This window comes from Macrobrachium nipponense, chromosome 42, assembly GCF_015104395.2.
Source record: "Macrobrachium nipponense isolate FS-2020 chromosome 42, ASM1510439v2, whole genome shotgun sequence".
In the NCBI taxonomy this organism is placed as follows: domain Eukaryota; kingdom Metazoa; phylum Arthropoda; class Malacostraca; order Decapoda; family Palaemonidae; genus Macrobrachium; species Macrobrachium nipponense.
The window spans coordinates 53,700,476-53,720,795 of NC_061103.1; the positions used below are offsets into that span (position 1 = coordinate 53,700,476).

The window sequence follows — 20,320 nt, forward strand, 5'->3', positions numbered from 1 at the left end:
GGAAAATATTTACAATACAGTGGACACCTCTAAGCGGAAATAAAATATATTTATATGTAATTCTCGACTAGAAAATTCTTGCTATTTGAAACCCCAACAACCAACCTAACCTTCCTGGCAGTGTACATCAGTAGCCTAATCATGTCAACAGTAAACTTAACCATATCAGCAGTACCATAACCATGCCAACAGTTACTTAACCATGTCAACAGTAATTTGCAATGGAAATGAAGCTATCTTGCAATACATATCAAAATCAACTAGAAAAACTTTATTTTCTTGTCATTTAGAGGCATCAATTGTATTTCAAATAAAAACCTTAAAGTTATATTTGCATATCTTGAAAATCTTTAGAAATATGAAATAAACATACCAATTCCTATCACTGTCATACAATTCGTGAATATTAGGTCTCTATGCCTTTTCCAGATAGGCTACTCACAGCAACTTTGATATACTGTATATATACTGTAGTTATGTTATATTCTCAGCAGCTTACCCTTGGGTTGTAGTTATAAATGTTTACCTTAATTTTTCATTAATAAGCAACTATTTAGTAAACCAAAGTTGTTTCATCAGGAAGGATGGATCTTGTGGGAGCATTCATATGGGAGAACATAAGTAGGTTAGTTAAGTTAGTGTTTTACTTTTATTTCAAGTTCACTAACCTTTTAATCTATGATTGAATTTTCTATATGTATGGATAAAAGCATTCAAAATAAAAAAAAATTACATGCAAACCAGCATATCTCTTATTTTTTTATTTATTTATTATTATTATTTTTTTAGCATGTTACGCTTGTTTTTTCTTGTTGTAGTTTTGAAATCTAATTGATTTGGTTGAATGATTTCTCTGTGGTTTGTTTCCTGTTTGATTTGTGATTTCAATTTTTATTTGCTTTTTATGAAAATTAAGTTAAACCTAGATTTTTGCTTATACAGTATTCTGTAAAATACAGCATTGCATTTGTTATAAAAGGGTACCTTACTTTTACTACTTTGTTGTTGTACTTTTCTTAGTTTTATGAACAAATATTGCTTAACTTTTGCCTAATCAGCATGCAAGTTAAGTCTGCTTTTTCATTTTGATTTCATATTATTGGTTTTGATTATCCCATGCTTTGTTTGCTATTTAAATTCTGATATATGCATGTTTTGTTTGCATGATTGTATGACTATTGCATGTAAATGAAGCATTTTCCATTTCTTTTACTTTGTTTATGTTCTTTGCAAGAACATTTGTGTACAGTCGCTAAGGTATGTACAGTATACAATCATAAACACAAGCCCAAAAAAAGGAAAATAATTACTGTATATTTTAGGGCTGTTGCCTTGTATAATAAGGCGCCCTACGAGGTAATGTTAGACTTGCGATAATCTTACGCTAAGTCGGTTGGTATTGCACTTCCATATTCAATGGAGTGTCTTGGGGTTTGTAGATCACTTACGAAGTCGGTATTATCTTCTTGGTTATGACGACTATGTGTTAAACTCATGATGATTCGGCAATGATGTGAGGATCTAGTAGAAACCACGAAGTACAAAAATACTTATATTCTCTGAATTTACATGGTGAAGATCAAGTAGGATTGTACAGGTCTTCTAATGACGATAGCTTGATCGCTTCAGCCAATGATGATGGCTAATTCTATTCTCTCTACATGATAAAGCTTAGGTAAAGAGGTACAGGTCTTCTAATGACGATAGCTAACTCTAGTCTGCTTTACTACCATCTCGGTTACCAGTCATAAAGGAAGCAGACAGTAGCTCGAACATATGAACATACAATCAGATGACATAGTTACATACGAACACACAATCAAATGAGACATGCTACAGATCACGTAGGCCGTTTGAATTATAGGTCGCGGTAGTTGTCTCAAGCAGGGAGCTTGGACTAAAGTTTATAAACAATTGAATGACTACAGGTGACGGCATGTTATCTTAGCCTACTTTTATTGTATACGTCATCTTTAGCGTCTCTAGTCTGATCACATTCCTGCAAGCAATCTGGTTGACCTCTTTAGTTTTAGTCTTTTATATATATGGACTAACATTCCATATTTTTATTATGTAAACACTTACATTAGCTCGGTCAGCTACCAAAACCAACTACTGAATATTACTCAAACTTGACTTGCATTTGACTTATAGGAGTGTGATACAGACACTATGTGAATATATATAGATAAATAGGAAGTACTTATAAGTAAAAAAAAATTAATGGTGTACACAAATACAGATTCAAGTAATAAAGTATTAGACATAATATGCATATAATATTCGTAAATAATAGTGATCACGTGATATATACTGATACAGTTTTTCACTTCATCTCATTAAGATACATATGCTACAGAAAATACTAATGTACTCTGATAATCACATAGAATGAAGATTAACATGATAAAAATCATATTTTAACTGATAAAAATTTCATATATGAATTGATAAAATGATTAATGTTTATGCTGATTGATTCGTTGATTTTTATGCTAACTGTTATATATCTGATTCATTAATCCATATACTAACTCATATATAACTGCAGATATTGGTAAGATAAAAGGTAACAGATTGATTATAGGCTACCTGAGTGTTTTATACATATGTATATGGATTCATATAATTATGATTAATATATGTGCACTTTAAATAGATTCCTATTGCGTACACGCAAAGATATTTTTCGATTCTGTTACTTATGATCATTTATATATAGATTCCTAGTGCGTACACGCAAAAATATATTTCGACTCTGTTATTTATGATCATTTATATATAGGATACATGATACTTTATATATATAGGATACATGACCGAAGTTATACTACTTCACATTTAACTAGCGTTCGAACAACTTTTCGTCCATTACACAGTTCCAGACAACCACCTATAGCCAAATGAAATGGCCAATTTCAATTGGTTAAAACAAGGGGAAAATTGTCTGGCGGGGTCCAACGTTCTATTTCGGCCTCATACTTATTCTCTGCATCCTAAGCCACACGATTACGTTCGCGATGAATAAAATCATCCCCAGCACGAGTCCTTCGATAGCAAAGTAGAGTTGAATATCCTTCGGGTCGTAATTGTCGGAAGTATGTCCCTTTTGTAGTCGATTTCCGACAGCCGCCGGAGCGTTCCGCATTAAAATGAGATTAACGACGGGATACGGTGTCGGTCGAAGAAGTCCATGATGGTGCTTATTCCTTTCACATTGTAGGCGGTTGTTACTCGACTGCCGTCGTCCGCAGCAACGAACGATTTTTTGAAGTTGCGATGTGAAACTCTCGTACTGCAGGATACTGTAACCAGGTTCCATTAATCAGCCTGCAAGTGAAATTATATTTGTCACAAGGGCAAAGTAAATTCAGACGACATCCAAATACAGGGGAGGGAGAAAGCCATTAAGACCAGACTTAACCCACATGAATTCGCTGATATTTTGGAATTCAAAAGAGCTGTACAAACTTTTTTTATCCATGGCATTAACAATGAGTGAACCTATCCAGGTCTATGATGACTTGTAAAAATATCCATAATTATAAAAAATAAATAGATATCATTACGAATCTCAAAGAAAATTCGATAGTACTGGTAGTAAGTTACTAGACAAAGAAGTGGAAAACGGAGCTATTTGTAAGATTGCCAGGCAACATAAGAGTCAAAGAGTATATTAATCATGATTCTGTATTTCTCTATGCTAACTGAATTTAAGCTGTGATAAAATCTGATCCTATGTGCCCCTAACAAAAGTTTCATATTTAAATTTCTCGCGCTCATCCTCTGAGGTTAATTTTTAAAACTTTATTAATAGGTAGGAGATGCAACGAAAAAACCCACTATGTAACTAATTTCTATATAAACTTTGGGTTTTTCAAGAAAATGTGACATTTTCCCATGAATGTGATTTTACTTGAATTGTGATAGACTAATGTTGCAAGTAAATATTTCATATCCATGACTTGATACTTCTAAATGTCCGTTTACCCATGTCATAAGCTAAATTATTGACTCTAATTGTCTATGAGGTTCAGAAAAAAATTAATTCATTTTGTTGTTATAGAAATTCTATTTGCTTATTTTGTTTATTAATTTTAAAACGATTGCGAGTTGCATTGCACACACGGATAAGAATAGGTTATGTGGTATGTCATGTGACCTATGAACCACATGTGAAGTTCATGAGCTAAGCATTCCTATCTCCAGTCAACCTGCTTCGCAAGCGAAGACGACACACAGATAAAGCCTGTGTAAGCAGATTATTGAGGTTAAAAGGAACAAATGCTGATACGGCAATGATGACGTCGTCACTTGGCAGGAGATTGCTCTCAGCCAGCTAAGAGTTACGTTACTTGCTGTAATAAATACGACTTTAGGATAAACTTTTTGTTTTTTAATACTCGACCCACACGAGAAGAATGTCTGAAAAAAAAAACAGTACCAAAATTGAACAATATATTAGTTTCATGTTGGAAATCTGCATGATTGTAATTATGTTAAATTAAATATTCCTTATTCAAACTAATGAAAAAGGTTTCCATACAAATTTTATATATACTATTTGCCCTGTATAAGATTATTTGCATAGATATACATTTTCACTTCTAGACTTCCTGACTTTAAAATCTCTTTTATTTTATTTTATTTATTTATTGATTTATTTTTTGACTACGAATATAAATCACCGGGACAGACAATATGTCAGTAGGTTTTGATGTGTGTTTGAACTTTTAGCTTATTTGTCATTACTAAAGCGTTAAGTTAGAGTTCAAATCTTTACGCATATATATTTGGATATTTAATTAACCTATGGTTACGTTTTGCTTATTGATTTTATCGTGATTCCTTTTTTTATTATAATTTGTAACCCTTCCGACTTCTTACGGAGTGTATTATATTGACTCCACTTGTATCTATATTTATTTATTTATATTTTTTTTATATATATATTTGATAAATTAATGGTTGGCTTGAATATGTGGAAAAGTGTTCTAGCGGCGTACCGTATAAGGCTACTTGCGGTATCAATTCTTTAGATACAAGATATGAATGATAAAGGTATTTAAAACCGCGAGAACCGCTATAATCCAGTTCGGATCCAATATCACGAGTTGTAACTCGTAAGACATTGACACTTTCTTATTTATCTCTTATTCTACCAAACTGATTGACTGGGTGATAAAATATGGTATTAGTTTTCATAATGGAACGGAATTCACACAACGTGTTAAGGAGATTATTATTGATTTACACCACCCGAGTCAGATTATCATGTGTTGAATTCCATGTTTATGATTTAGCACTCATAAATATTCCTAACGCACTCAATTGCGGTGTTTGTTTTTAGTGCTATTAATTCTATATAACGTTTCAAGGAACTATTAACACTAAGAAGTGTTTATTCCCTCTGTCAGACTCGTAATTCTGTTAATAATTCTACGTATATTCTTTCAAGGATTGATTTGGCACAGGATAGGCCCCTAAACTGACAGGTGTCTTAGTGTATCCCTTGTTTTCATGACACGTGTTACAATTAGTTATGTGCTTTTTATATCTGTAAGCATTGTAGGCCAGTAAAATAGTGATTTGGCTTTCTGTGACATCATAGGGAACCCCGGATGACGGAATGCAACTAGTCACCTGCTGTGTTCTTCGGGTTTTCCTCGTCACGGAACTACATATAATATTACATTTGATTACATTATTCTGATACACTTACTTTAAATATACTTTTGCTTTAGGGTTTCTGCTCGAAGTGTTTATTGTTTGCTTAGCCGCTGACCCTGTTTCCGTTCGAAGTGTTTATTGTTTTTGCTTAGCTGCTGCTGACCCTGTTTTCGTTCGAAGTGTTTATTGTTTTGTTTATCGCTGTTGACTCTTGCTTTGTTCAGTTTGTAACAGTTCGGCGCTCCGACCCAGATATTCAATGCTCATGATCTCTTGGGTTAAGGAATTTTCTTGTTTAGATACGGTTTTAACAATAGGCACGGATGTTTCTATATCTTTTAGTACAATTAATGGTTCTTTGCTGGATGGTGCGGGATTGCGGGATAATGCGTCAGCTATGATAATTGCTTTCCCAGGTAGATATCTTATCTTGGCTCCAAAGACCGGAATGATCATTTGTCACCGAGTTCTTTTTGGACTGTGATTAAAGCCTTTGAAAAACTCGGTAAGTGACTCATGCTCAGTGAGGACTTTAACAGGATAGCCGTAGATTATGAACTTAAAATGTACTAGTGAGTTAACGATACCTAGCCCTTCCTTGCCTATTACTGCATATTTACTTTCAGAGGGCTTTAGTTTACGTGAATAAAAAGCTATAGGAAAGAACTGTTTATCATATTACTGAAGTAGTACCCCTCTTACCCCTTGGTCTGAGGCGTCTGTTGCTATAAAAAAAAAAATCCTTATTTAAATCAGGGATTTTTTAAGTTAGGTGAGCTGCATTATTCCGCTTTTAAGATATCGAACGCCTGTTGATGCTTTTTAGACCATAGTAAATCTACGCTCTTCTTCGTAAGATCTGTTAAAGGAGCTGTCATGATTGAAGAGTTACATATTTACATACGATTGTAATACCCACTACAGCGCCAAAGTGCTGTATCCCCCTTTTACGTTAATAGGTACCGGAAAGTTATGAATAGCCGACACCTTACCATGGACTACTTTAAGACCTTGACTAGACACATAAACCTAGATAAACATGTTCGGTTTTAAAAAACTCACATTTAGATATTTTACTCTGAGATTATTTGTCTTTGTCTCTGTAGCACTAGCTCTAGTTTATGTGAATGTACTTCTAAGGTATTTAGAAAAGATTATAAGACCAACCATATAAGCATGTAGGGTATCCCCTAAAAGTCTCCAAACACTATATTGTAATTGGGGCGCAACGTAAGCCGGAGGCATACGTAAAAATCGATATTGTCCCCTGAATGTGCTGAAAATGGTATATGAGGTACAATCACTTAGGTAATGGTATCAGGTAAAAGCCTTTAAGTAAGTCCAAGCTGGTGAAAAATTTATTCTAACCTAACAGAGATAAGATGTCGTCGGTACATGGCACTGGAAACTATCGGGAGTCGTTTCCTTGTTTAAGCGACAGAAATCTACGCAGATACACCAAGTCCGATTTTTTATGGCATGACGTTTGAGGGAAAAATTATATGGGCTTATTTGATTTCCTAATGACTCCTATTACTAACATTTTTCAACTTCGTCATTTATCTCTATTTTGAAATTTCATTGGGGTTCTACACGAAGGTACGTATATAGCTTTATGTTTGTCCTTAGACCGTATTTTGTTTTCAGTGACATCCGTTTTTCTCCCAGAGATCACTCGCTAGTGGAGAAACTTCCTGGTATTCAGGTAAAAGATAAAAAAAATTTCTGCTGAATCACCTCTGCTTGAATGACTTTACGGATATACTTTAGATAGATTATCAGAGAGATTCATCTACGACTGGTTGTGAGGATCTAGTAGAAACCACGAAGTACAAAAATACTTATATTCTCTGAATTTGCATGGTGAAGATCAAGTAGGATTGTACAGGTCTTCTAATGACGATAGCTTGATCGCTTCTGCCAATGATGATGGCTAATTCTATTCTCTCTACATGATAAAGCTTAGGTAAAGAGGTACAGGTCTTCTAATGACGATAGCTAACTCTAGTCTGCTTTACTACCATCTCGGTTACCAGTCATAAGATAATATGAGAATAAGTTTGTTTCATTCTAACTGCCCTCTCAATTTTAGATAAAGATACTTAGCAATTAATGTTAACTGGCCTCTCAATTTTAGATAAAGATACTTAGCAATTAATGTTACATTAACTGAAGGATTTTATTTAATGATTCAGAAATGCCTAATATATAAGTCATAAGCTATGATAGAGCCCTATAATCATTGTTGTAAAAATTTATTTGTACATATACATTTTCTAACCTTTAACGAAGTCACTGCTAAGAGCTACAAAGTAACTATACCCCATTTTCTTTAGTATAAGCTCTGCAGAAAAATTAATATTATATTTTGAATAACTTGATTAACTTTACTTAGCATTTAAAATATTTGATAGATAGATTTAATAAATAGATTTAACTGTCCCTTCAAATTATTTAAGAAATTATTTAATTGATTTGGGGAGTGATAAGAACCATTGACCTGACACAGGCCGTTTCGAGAGGTAAGCTTAGGCCGGGCGCAGGTTTTTGGGCCCTTGTTCCAACAGACGGCGAGCGAAGAAGGGTGACAACTAGTTCGGCGACTTCGCCCTTTAAGTTTAATTTATGTTGTGTAGGGTTTTAGAAATTAATAACCCTTTAAATAATTGGTTTGTATGATCTCCTTTCCTGTTTGTACCTATCCTAAAACCTCATCCTATCCGAATATCCTTATCTGCAACCAAAACTTTTAACAGCCTTCGTCACTGATCGGTCGACGAAAAATTCGGTAAGTGGAATAACATTTCTTATCAACGTACCAATTTATTGCCACGAATGCGATTAGAGGTCGCTGGGTTTGCTGATTAAATATATAGGATTTGTTTTTAGTTTACGCGTGAATTAAGAGGTGTGTGTCCAAACTGGGTTAACTTGAAGGTAGGTCAAATACTAATTTTCCACAAAGACTAGACCGCCATTACTGGACGGCTGATTTGAGCCAACGGACTTTTCGTTAGGAAGCGGTTTCGTCTTTTAACGTTTAACTTACGTATTTAACTTAACTTACTTATTCAAGACGTAATACACTGTTTTCTTTACCTTGACTAAATTTTAAGCCCTTTTACATAGTTAGGCTATTGTAATATTGGAGTTTGTGAGAATTAATTAGGCATAGACTCAGATTGAATAATTTTACAAAGGCTTATATAATTATATGGGCGTAGTAATAAATTTAGTCGAAATTAGGTCTGTCTGTTTACTTAGCATTACTATTCGGGATTAGTTTACTTTAATTTTACTTTAACCGGGTCGGAACTTAATTGAATTCTGGGACCAAACTGAACTACCCTGGGAATTTTATGGCTTTGGTTTGGATTTATTCATAGTCTTTATTTATTAATTGCATTTACCTGAATTACTTTTACCGGAATTTCTAGCCTACTTAAGCTTACCAAGCAATTATTAATCCTTTGGATTTTCTGGCACAAGTCTGAAAACACGTTAGGCGCACGGAAAGAATGTTGTGGCTTAACAGCCCGTTTTATACCATTTACTAAATTACTACTAGAGAACACTCAGTGGAAGGAATTACCCTTGTAATTTTGTAGAGTATATTCCTTCGATCTTCCCACTGAGCGAAACAAATTTCCCACAAAGGAAGATTGGCATCCTCAGCGGGATGTTTTAAGGCCTGTGTTGTTGTCTAGGGATTTTTTGTCTTGTTACCTTTTAAACTCATAAAATGTCTGCGACACAATTAGCATATTCCCTCCGACTTTATGAGGAAACCTGCAAGGATCTATGCACCACTGCTGCTGACTTGATTCAAAGGGCAAGTGATGTTGAGTCCTCGACCTTGGAGACATATCGTCTTAGGCTAGAGTCTCAAATAAAGAAGTATGAAGAACTCAACTTTAAGTACTTAGTTCAACTTGGAGAAGAAGGGTTCTCTGAGCAAGACCCTGATAGAACACAGCTCACTGCAAAGCGGCGTCATGACAACCAAGTCATCACAGAGAGCACTGAAGTATTGGAGAAACTAAAAATCATTTGCATGGAAGCCAAACCCCAGAGGAGTATTGCAACAGAGTTTAGGCCATGGCATAAGGTTAAGTTGCCGTCTTTATCACTACCGGAATTTGAAGGGACCGATGGAGAATGGCCCCCTTTTTGGGATGTTTTTGAGTCTAAGGTTCACTCTCGTCCAGACTTGAGAGCTGTTGACAAATTTAATTACCTGAAGGGATGTTTGAAGGGTGAAGCTCTAACTCTGATTAGAAATATTCTTGTCACGAATGAAAACTATTTAGACGCCATTGACCTGTTGAAGAAAACTTATGCTAATCCAGAGAAAATAACCTCATCTCTAATTTGTCAACTAGCAGGCCTGCCTAAACCTTCTGCAGATCTGGATTCACTACGTGGCTTCTGGGCTAAACTTGAACAATATGTTAGAGGCATAGAAAGAAACAAACCTAATTCGGATCACTGTACCTGGACGCTTGGACCTCTAGTTTTTCAAAAACTACCTGGCAAGGTGAAAGAACAAAATCCAAAAACAAGTGTGGACAGGACTACCCCTCACTCCTAGATATTAGAGAGGGGCTAGGAAAGATAATCCTGACCTTGTCTTCCTTGGATTTTGAACCCAGGGATAAGAACAAGGATTACTCCCATAGAAAACCCAAGCCTAACCAAAGTTCCAATAGACCAGGTAATCAGTAACCAAAAACTCAGGTTAGTTCTTACACCCCTAAGAAAAACGAAGTTACGAATTTGAGTATTTCTGTCACTCCAGGACAGCCTAATAAGACCGCTAGAACTCAAAGTTGTGTATTCTGTGATAGACCAGAACACAAAGCCTACCAGTGTGACATTTACAAGACCACGCAAGAGCGCATTTCAAGACTTACCGCACAAAATTGTTGCGTGAAATGCACTTCACCTAACCATAAGACAACCGATTGTCTTGTGAAGTTCCACAAATGTCTGTCATGTAAAACTGGACTACACCATTCAGCATTGTGCCCTGACTCCTCAACTGAGGTCTCTGCTGTGAACTATTGTGGAGACAATGACAGTGACAAAGACTTAAAGTCACAAACAAATAGAATTCTCCCTACCGCCTTAATGAAAGTGGTGTGTCCGCCCTCAGGCAACACCAAGGAACTTAGATCACTGTTTGATTCTGGGGCGCAACGCACCTTCATCACACAAGAGGCAGTGGAAGAGTGTAAACTTGTACGAGACAATCCTGTCCAACTGAGCATCAGTGGGTTCTGGGATACCAAAGAACCTAGAGAATATAGTACGGTCACTGTACCTGTCAGGGTAAACGATGACAGCCTTGTAACTTTAAAGGCTATTGTCGTACCTAACTACCTCAGAGCGCTAGGCCTCGTGGACTCTGTAAGATAGTGTCTGAACTGAAGAGCCAGAATGTCACCCTAGCTGATCCTAACTTGTCAAGTAGTCAGATTGACCAGGTGAAACTGCTTGTTGGCATAGATCACTACTTTGACTTTATCCATTCTCCACAAGCAAACAGAGTGAACCTGATTGAGTCCTCCTTAGGATATCTGGTCGCTGGTAAACTGCCTAGTAATGACACCCCTATCAGTGCTCATTCTGTAACTGTAATGAGACTAGCAGTTGATGAACCTTCCAAAGCTGCTCTAGAGATACCACTTGAGATGTCTGATAGCAAATTTGCTGAAGACCCCATCCAACAGCTTTGGACCCTAGAATCAGTCGGAATCGTTGATCAAGATATGTCACCTGAGGATAAATTTGTACTGGAAGAATTCAAGAATTCCATCAATATGGTTGAAGGACGATATGAGGTATCTCTCCCCTGGAAAGTCGATAAGAAACAACTCCCTACCAACTTAGCACTCTCGAGGAAAAGACTGAACAGTACTATTCACAAGCTGAAACAAACTAATAAGTATCTGGAAATTTATGACCAGATCATCAAAGAACAACTGTCTCTCGGCTTCATTGAAACAGTGCCAGAAGAAGACCAAAAACGGACAAATGTCCATTAATTACCCCATTTACCTGTGATTAAGGATTCAACTACAACGCCCATTCGTATTGTATTTGATGCAAGTGCCCGGATGGACAAGCAGGCCCCTAGCTTGAATGATTGCTTATACTCTGGCCCATCCTTGACTAGTCATTTAACCGACTTGTTGAAATTCCATCTCGACCCATTTGCGGTATCGGCAGACATCAGCAAAGCCTTCTTACGGGTAGGTCTCCAACCTAGGGATCGTGATTATACACGTTTCATTTGGCTAAAAGATCTTAACAATGAAAAGGACCTTCAAGCCTATAGGTTTAGATCAGTTCTCTTTGGAGCCACATGCTTGCCTTTTTTACTCCAGTCAACCTTGCAACATCACTTTGAAACCTACCCCACTTCACCTGAAGTTAGTTTCCTCATGACCAAATTTTATGTGGACAACTTAATTGGTTCCTTACCAACAACAGTCAGCCTCTACAGCCTTTACAAGGTTGCAAAGGAAGTCCTGTCAGATGCCGGAATGCCTTTAAGAGAATGGATCAGTAATGACCCAACCTTCAACGAAATGGTAAAAAAAGAAGGTGATGGAACAACAGAAGGCTCAGGAAATGGTAAAACAAGAAGGTGATGGAACAACAGAAGGCTCAGATCTTGTCAAAGTTCTAGGACTTCATTGGAACTACAAGACTGACCACTTAAGCATAAAACCCCCTACCTTTGAGGAAGCTCCGCTTACCAAACGGCTACTTTTGAGCAACCTTTCAAAAGTATTTGACCCTCTAGGATTGTTTGCTCCCATAATTGTACGAGCCAAAGTTCTTATGCAAAAGATCTGGAAACTATCTAAAAGGTGGGATGATGTTTTGCCACCAGAACTTCAAGAAGAGTGGTCGAAGATCAAGAAAGACCTCGAGAACATATCATATCAGGAATTCCCACGCTTCACAGCCAACAGAGGGACCAACTACTCTCTTCACGTATTCTGTGATGCTAGTGAAAAGGCCTATGGGGCTGCAGCCTATTTGATGGACCAACACGCAGGTGCGAACCTAGTTTTCTCTAAAGCAAGAGTCGCCCCTCTCAAAAAGAAAAGCATACCACAACTTGAGCTGACTGCCAACTATAGTGCAGTCAAAATAGCTTACTACCTCAGAACCGTTTTCACTACCGATGGTGTCAAGATTACTGACACTGTCATATGGTCTGACAGTAAAGTTGCCCTACACTGGATTCAGAACAACAAATCTAAAAACATCTATGTCCGCAACAGGGTGAATGAGATAAGTCAGGTCACTGAAGTGAGGTACCTCTATGTACCTGGTGAAGAAAACCCAGCAGACCTTGTCTCTAGAGGAATTTCCATGCGGCAGTTTAAGAAAAGTCAAATTTGGTTCCATGGCCCAAGTTGGGTCCCGAACCCAGAGATGTGGCCAGAGCAGGCAGATGTATCTACATGCTACCCACCTGAAACACCTGAAGAAGTTTTAACTACAGTTGTCAGTGAAGAAGCTACTTGTCCCATAGAGATCCGTAGGTTCGCTTCCCTTCCTAAACTTATAAATGTCACTAAGCTAGTAATTAAGTTCACTAGGCTCCTTAAACGTACCATTGGGAATCGTAAAACTAAGAACTCGGGACCCGTAAACTCTGAAAATGTCGAAGTACAGAACTCAGAAGCATTACGAATTCTTATTGGCTTCACACAGAGTCAGTATTTCCCAGAGGAGTTGTCATACCTTAACAAGAATTCCCACAAAATTCCAGCCAGAATTAAATGCCTAGGCTTGTTCCTGGATGAGAATGGACTTTTGCGATGCACTGGGAGACTACAAAATGCAGACCACCGTCCATATAGCAGTAAATTTCCTCTGCTTTTACCTCCAAATTCTCCTTTGACTGGACTTATAGTCATTCAAGCACAAGAAAATTTTCTTCATGCAGGCGTTCAAGACACAATTTGCAAGGTGAGAGAAGAATACTGGATACCAAGACTGAGACAGTGTGTCAAGAAGATGAAAACGAAGTGTCACCTATGTAACCGTCTGGAAGGACCTGCATTGCGCAGGCCTCCTCCGCCACCTCTACCAGCTTGCAGAGTGAACAGTCTCCGGCCATTTGAGGTGACCGGAGTAGATTTGACTGGACAAATTCTTATCTGCAATCCTGCCACTAAAGAACTGGACAAGGTTTACATAGTCGTATTCACTTGTACCTCAACACGAGCTTGTCACCTAGAAGTGGTAAAAGAATTAACCAGCACTGCTTTTCTCAATTCCTTCAGGCGATTCACTGCACGAAGATCTTGCCCTCGTCGAATGATTTCTGACAACGCCACTAACTTCAAAACTGGTTCTTCCTTGATTCAGTCCTTGTATGATGACACTGACGTACAGTCCACACTGACTATGGAAAATTGTAAATGGACATTCATCACACCTAGGGCACCCCATCAAGGAGGCTTCTATTAGAGGATGGTTGGCAGTGTGAAATCAGCACTAAAGAAAGCTATATTCAAGAAGAGGATTAATTCTGACGAACTGAATACCATTGTCACTGAGATAGAGCGTCGTATTAACAATAGACCTCTTACATATGTGGATGCTACATCTCCAGATACTGTCGATGCCCTTACCCCTTCTCACCTGTTGTATGGCTAGACCGGGACTACCTGAATGACCCAGATTTTGAGCTTGACCACAAACAATGTAATGAGAGATTCAAGTTTGTATCTCAGGTAATACATGCATTCCAAGAACAGTGGGAGAAGGAATACTTGCAGTCCCTGAGAGATAGACACTATTTCAACGGGGATCCAACCCAACCGTTCCAAACCAAGATTAAAGTAGGAGATGTGGTGTTAGTACATAATGACACCCCTCATTGCATGTGGAAATTGGCAAGGGTCATTCAGCTGATGCCCAGCTCTGATGGACTGGTCCGAGTTGTGAAGCTACAGACCAGCAATGGAGAGACAACTAGGTCAGTTGACAAACTTTACCCGCTGGAGGTCTCTAAGCCAGAGGATATGTATACTGTAGAAGCTGCGAAGAAAAATTTAGGAGACAGTCAAAATTCTGAAGGCTATCAAGCAGAAGAGAGACCGAAGAGAAGAGCCGCCACCAACTCGAGGCGATTCTTACAGCAGTTGATTAATGATGAAGCTGTTTAACCTAACACAAAACTGTGTGTTTTGTGTTATCTCCCCCGGGAGGATGTTGTAAATTTATTTGTACATATACATTTTCTAACCTTTAACGAAGTCACTGCTAAGAGCTATAAAGTAACTATACCCCATTTTCTTTAGTATAAGCTCTGCAGAAAAATTAATATTATATTTTGAATAACTTGATTAACTTTACTTAGCATTTAAAATATTTGATAGATAGATTTAATAAATAGATTTAACTGTCCCTTCAAATTATTTAAGAAATTATTTAATTGATTTGGGGAGTGATAAGAACCATTGACCTGACATAGGCCTTTTCGAGGGGTAAGCTTAGGCCGGGCGCCGGTTTTTGGGCCCTTGTTCAAACAGACGGCGAGCGAAGAAGGGCAACAACTAGTTCAGCGACTTCGCCCTTTAAGTTTAATTTACGTTGTGTAGGGTTTTAGAAATTAACCCTTTAAATAATTGGTTTGTATGATCTCCTTAACTGTTTGTACCTATCCTAAAACCTCATCCTATCCGAATATCCTTATCTGCAACCAAAACTTTTAACAGTGTCGTCACTGATCGGTCGACGAAAAATTCGGTAAGTGGAATAACATTTCTTATCAACGTACCAATTTATTTCCACGAATGCGATTAGAGGTTGCTGGGTTTGCTGATTAAATATATAGGATTTGTTTTTAGTTTACGCGTGAATTAAGAGGTGTGTGTCCAAACTGGGTTAACTTGAAGGTAGGTCAAATACTAATTTTCCACAAAGACTAGACCGCCATTATTGGACGGCTGATTTGAGCCAACGGACTTTTCGTTAGGAAGCGGTTTCGTCTTTTAAAGTTTAACTTACGTATTTAACTTAACTTACTTATTCAAGACGTAATACACTGTTTTCTTTACCTTGACTAAATTTTAAGCCCTTTTACATAGTTAGGCTATTGTAATATTGGAGTTTGTGAGAATTAATTAGGCATAAACTCAGATTGAATAATTTTACAAAGGCTTATATAATTATATGGGCGTAGTAATAAATTTAGTCGAAATTAGGTCTGTCTGTTTACTTAGCATTACTATTCGGGATTAGTTTACTTTAATTTTACTTTAACCGGGTCGGAACTTAATTGAATTCTGGGACCAAACTGAACTACCCTGGGAATTTTATGGCCTTGGTTTGATTTATTCATAGTCCTATTTAGATTAATTGCATTTACCTGAATTACTTTTACCGGAATTTAACTAGCCTACTTAAGCTTACCAAGCAATTATTAATCCTTTGGATTTTCTGGCACAAGTCTGAAAACACGTTAGGCGCACGGAAGAATTGTGTGCTTAACAACCCGTTTTATACCATTTACTAAATTACTACTAGAGAACACTCAGTGGAAGGAATTACCCTTGTAATTTTGTAGAGTATATTCCTTCGATCTTCCCACTGAGCGAAACAAATTTCCCACAATCATGTTAACAAGCAATATTAATCGATTTAGTATTCAATAATTTATAAAGAGAAGTTTATTGCAGCATAAGAATAAATTTTAACATTTAAAAAAGCCGCGCTACGCCACAGCCGAGTTTTAGTTGAGGGCATGATCAATAGATGGCGCGCATTCTGACGGGTTGGATGACGTTTTTTTTAATGGTATTAATAGTCAGTTTCCCATCTTTCGTGTATTGTCTTTGATAACCATGGATCAGTAAACTCGTAGAAATAAGGAAGTTGATGGCTAACTCTTCCATTTTTGTTAATTTCTATTTACGAAGATTGTCTTGTGATCTACGTGCTAGGGTATACCATACAATATAAACATTATGATTTGAGGAGACTTCATTTTTATATCTCATTCTTCCGTCATTAAAATATAATATATACTTTATAATTACGGTTGAATAACTGGAAAGACGTAAATAGACCACAAGAACGAACTAAAAAAAAAAAAAACATAAATGAAGAAGAAAGACGTAAATAGACAAGAAAACGGAATTAAAAAGGACGTAAATTGTGTACAAAACGAGACGTAGTAATATGGGTACTACACAGCAAGTTGTGCTCCAAAGTCAGAAATAGGGTGGGCGTTTTAAGACCAGAAATAAGGGTCTTTGCTTCTCCCTCCCCAAATGACATAAATAAAAGAGAAAACGAAAGACAAACTAAAGAAAAAATTGAAAAGGGGAATAACTTATAGGAATAAAAAGCTAAAAGAAACTATAAATAAATCGGAGAGAAAAGTCTACAGGAAATTGAACAGGAGAAAGTCTACATAAACACTCGGAATAAATTGGGAATAGATAGGAATAAGATGAAGAAAAGTGGGAATAGACGATGGGAATGGATAGGAATGAGATGATGAATAGAGGCATAAGATACAAGGAGGGAATCCATCAAGGAATGACCACAACGAAGAGAGAAAAGGCGTAAAAAAATTATAAAAAGATGAAGGAGGAGCCGATCCAAAGAATCCTGCTCTACATTACTACTGCTGAGGACTTACAACGCCGTTTGCGTCAATGTGTCATCTCTTATTAAAGGCAGTCCCCGGGTTACGACGGGGGTTCCGTTCTTGAGACGCGTCGTAACCCGAAAATCGTCGTAAGCCGGAATGACATTTGGAAATATGTCTTAAACTAATAAAAAGTTATAAAAACCTTACTTGTAATCCTTTGGTTACACTACATGTTGTTTCCTGTAGTTTTACGTACAACCTGGAGTTATTTTCATAAAAAAATGCTGGTTCTTGGAGGTAAAAACTATTGTAATCCTCTGGTGACACTACATTCTTGAAGTTTTATGTACAACCTGGAGTGATTTTGCCAAATTTTGAGGGCTACAAGAACAGTTGATTACTATTTACGTATCATATAGACTAATTAAAGTAAACGTATCTTTAAATAGGCTTATATATTAGTATCGACAAAACATTTCCTGGCATGAGTCAGAGGCCGTTTAATGAAACGAACACTTCTCTGTCCTATCTGTTCAGAAAATAAACGTTACGTCAATCCCCGAAACCATTGTTGCCAAGACGTCTCTCTCTCTCTCTCTCTCTCTCTCTCTCTCTCTCTCTCTCTCTCTCTCTCTCTCTCTCTCTCTCTCTCTCTCTCTCTCTCTCTCTCTCTCTTTGATCAAATTACACTGGAACCTTGACATATGATTGCCCTAATAAACGAATGTTTTGAGATACAACAGAAAATTTGTGAAAATATATGCTTTGATATACAACGAAATATTTGAGATACGATTTTGCGATGAGTGATAGTTGTATAGGCGACCGATAAATGGCGTTCAGTCTGTTTGTTTGTTGGTGCTGCATCGTTCACACGTCGTTGTTTAGTTCATTGTATTTGTGCCTATTTTTCGTGTTATTTTGTCTATTTTATTATTAACCATGGATCCCAAAGCTAAAGACAAAGCAGGTGATAAGAAAAAACCCAAGAAAATTATTTCGATGGAAGCAAAACTTGAAATTATAGCAAAGCATGAATGTGGCGTTCGTATCGTCGATTTGGCAAACGAGTATGGTTGAAATCCTTCAACAATATCCACGATCATCAAGCAGAAGGAAGCTATAAAAACCTTCCAAAGGCATCACCATTATTTCTAAACTACGAACTGATTAAAAAAAATAAATAAAAATTAGTTTAGCAATGTTATTTCATTTGTGTTTATTACGTAGTTATTAGTGTACATACGTAAATAAAAAGAGAACAAATCGTTCCCTGCCACCCTTCCCTACCTCCTCCCCCTGCTGGCCTCACGTCATCTTTCGTTGTGGTAAGTAAAATTCCTTTCTTTTTTTTTTTTATTGATTTTATTAACATTTATTATCATTTATCACATTGCTATGTTATTTTATCATTATGTGTGTTATTACTCGTTTATTTGTGTATAAATTGTGTATATTATATGTAATTTAGCTGTGTTTAGGTGTGGTTTCATAGCGCTAGAATGGATTAATACATATTACATTATTTTAAATGGGAAAAAATGCTTTGAGATACAACTGTTTTGATATAAGACGATGGTAACGGAACAAATTAAATTCGTATGTCAAGGTTCTAGTGTACTGGATAATGTCTGTCTTTGGATACTTTGATTTTGCCAAATCTTGAGGGCTACAAGAACAGTTGATTACTATTTACGTATCATATAGACTAATTAAAGTAAACGTATCTTTAAATAGGCTTATATTATTAGTATCAACAAAACATTTACTGGCATGAGTCAGAGGCCGTTTAATGAAACGAACACTTCTTTGTCCTTAACTCGGAGCATCGGAAGACGCCTCTCTCTCTCTCTCTCTCTCTCTCTCTCTCTCTCTCTCGTCACTCTCTGTCTCTCTCTCTCATCTCTCTCTCTCTCTGATCAAATTACTGGATAATGTCTCTCTTTGGATACTTGGAATTTGCATTGTAATCTAACCAGAAACTTCGTTTTGTTATTATTACTGGAAACAAGCAATGATTTTTTCATTATTTGCGCTTTTGGACTGTTATATGTAAACTTTGCGCATCGCAAGCTAGTATGTAGTTTCTGTTATTATTACTGGAAACAAGCAATGATTTTTTCATTATTTGCGCTTTTGGACTGTTATATGTAAACTTTGCGCATCGCAAGCTAGTATGTATTTATTCGCTCGGAAACTAGTTCTGCATATGAGGCGTCACTAAAAAACATCGAAAAATACGACATAAAAAGTGTCGAAAATCATCATAACCTCAAAATTTTTGTTGTAATCTAACCAGAAACTTATTTTTATTAATATACTGTGCTAAAGTATAAAGGATTTTTATCAAAGTATGCGTTTTTTAAAAGCGTCGTTAACTCGGAGCGTCGGAAGCGTCAGCGTCGTAACGTCGGAACAAACGTCGTAACCCAGGGTGGATTTTTCAATGAATATTTAAGAAAAAGCGTCGTAACCTTGGATCGTTGTAAGCCGGAGCCGTCGTAACCCGGGGACCTACTGTATTATTATATTTTGTCAGATTTATGCACGAAACGGACCCGTGGGCTGACTTGTGGGCGTTTTTGGAGGTAATGGATATATTATATACGAGAGTGTGGGCGTGAAGGGGGTTCTTATCGTATGGGTTGGTGGGGGGGGGTGGTCCAATGGCTGTAGGAGGGGTTCTATGGTCATAAGGGGGAACTGAAGGGGGATGCCGTTGGTCATTGGGGGTTCCTATGGTCATAGGGGTGGGGAAGTGGTGTCCTGTTGGCCATAAGGAAGGAGTCCTGTGGTCATATGGGGGGTCAATGAACTCGCCTCAGTATGGTATGTAGGCCATCGAATCAGTGTACCCCAACTCCCCTTGGGGGGGGCGAGGGGAAGGGAGGCGGAGGCCCTAAGTTGGGTTAGGTAGGGACAGTAATGGTCAGGTCAGGAATGTCTTTTTATGCACATTAGGGCTAGTTCCTACACGACATACAAAACAACCTTTTGGTCTTTGTAGAGGCACTACAT

General features: G+C 37.2%; 2 protein-coding genes across 3 annotated transcripts in view; both read left to right on the forward strand.

Annotated features, from left to right (window-relative positions):
- LOC135213465 (oocyte zinc finger protein XlCOF19-like) overlaps positions 1-20,320 on the forward strand; it is a 63,238-nt gene that overhangs the window by 6,205 nt on the left and 36,713 nt on the right. The gene's annotated exons all lie outside the window — the stretch shown is intronic.
- Positions 11,790-14,867, forward strand: LOC135213393 (uncharacterized). The gene is made up of 3 exons (XM_064247368.1): positions 11,790-12,309; positions 12,482-14,085; positions 14,433-14,867. Exons 1-3 carry the CDS (start codon positions 11,790-11,792, stop codon positions 14,865-14,867), a joined length of 2,559 nt encoding a protein of 852 aa, XP_064103438.1.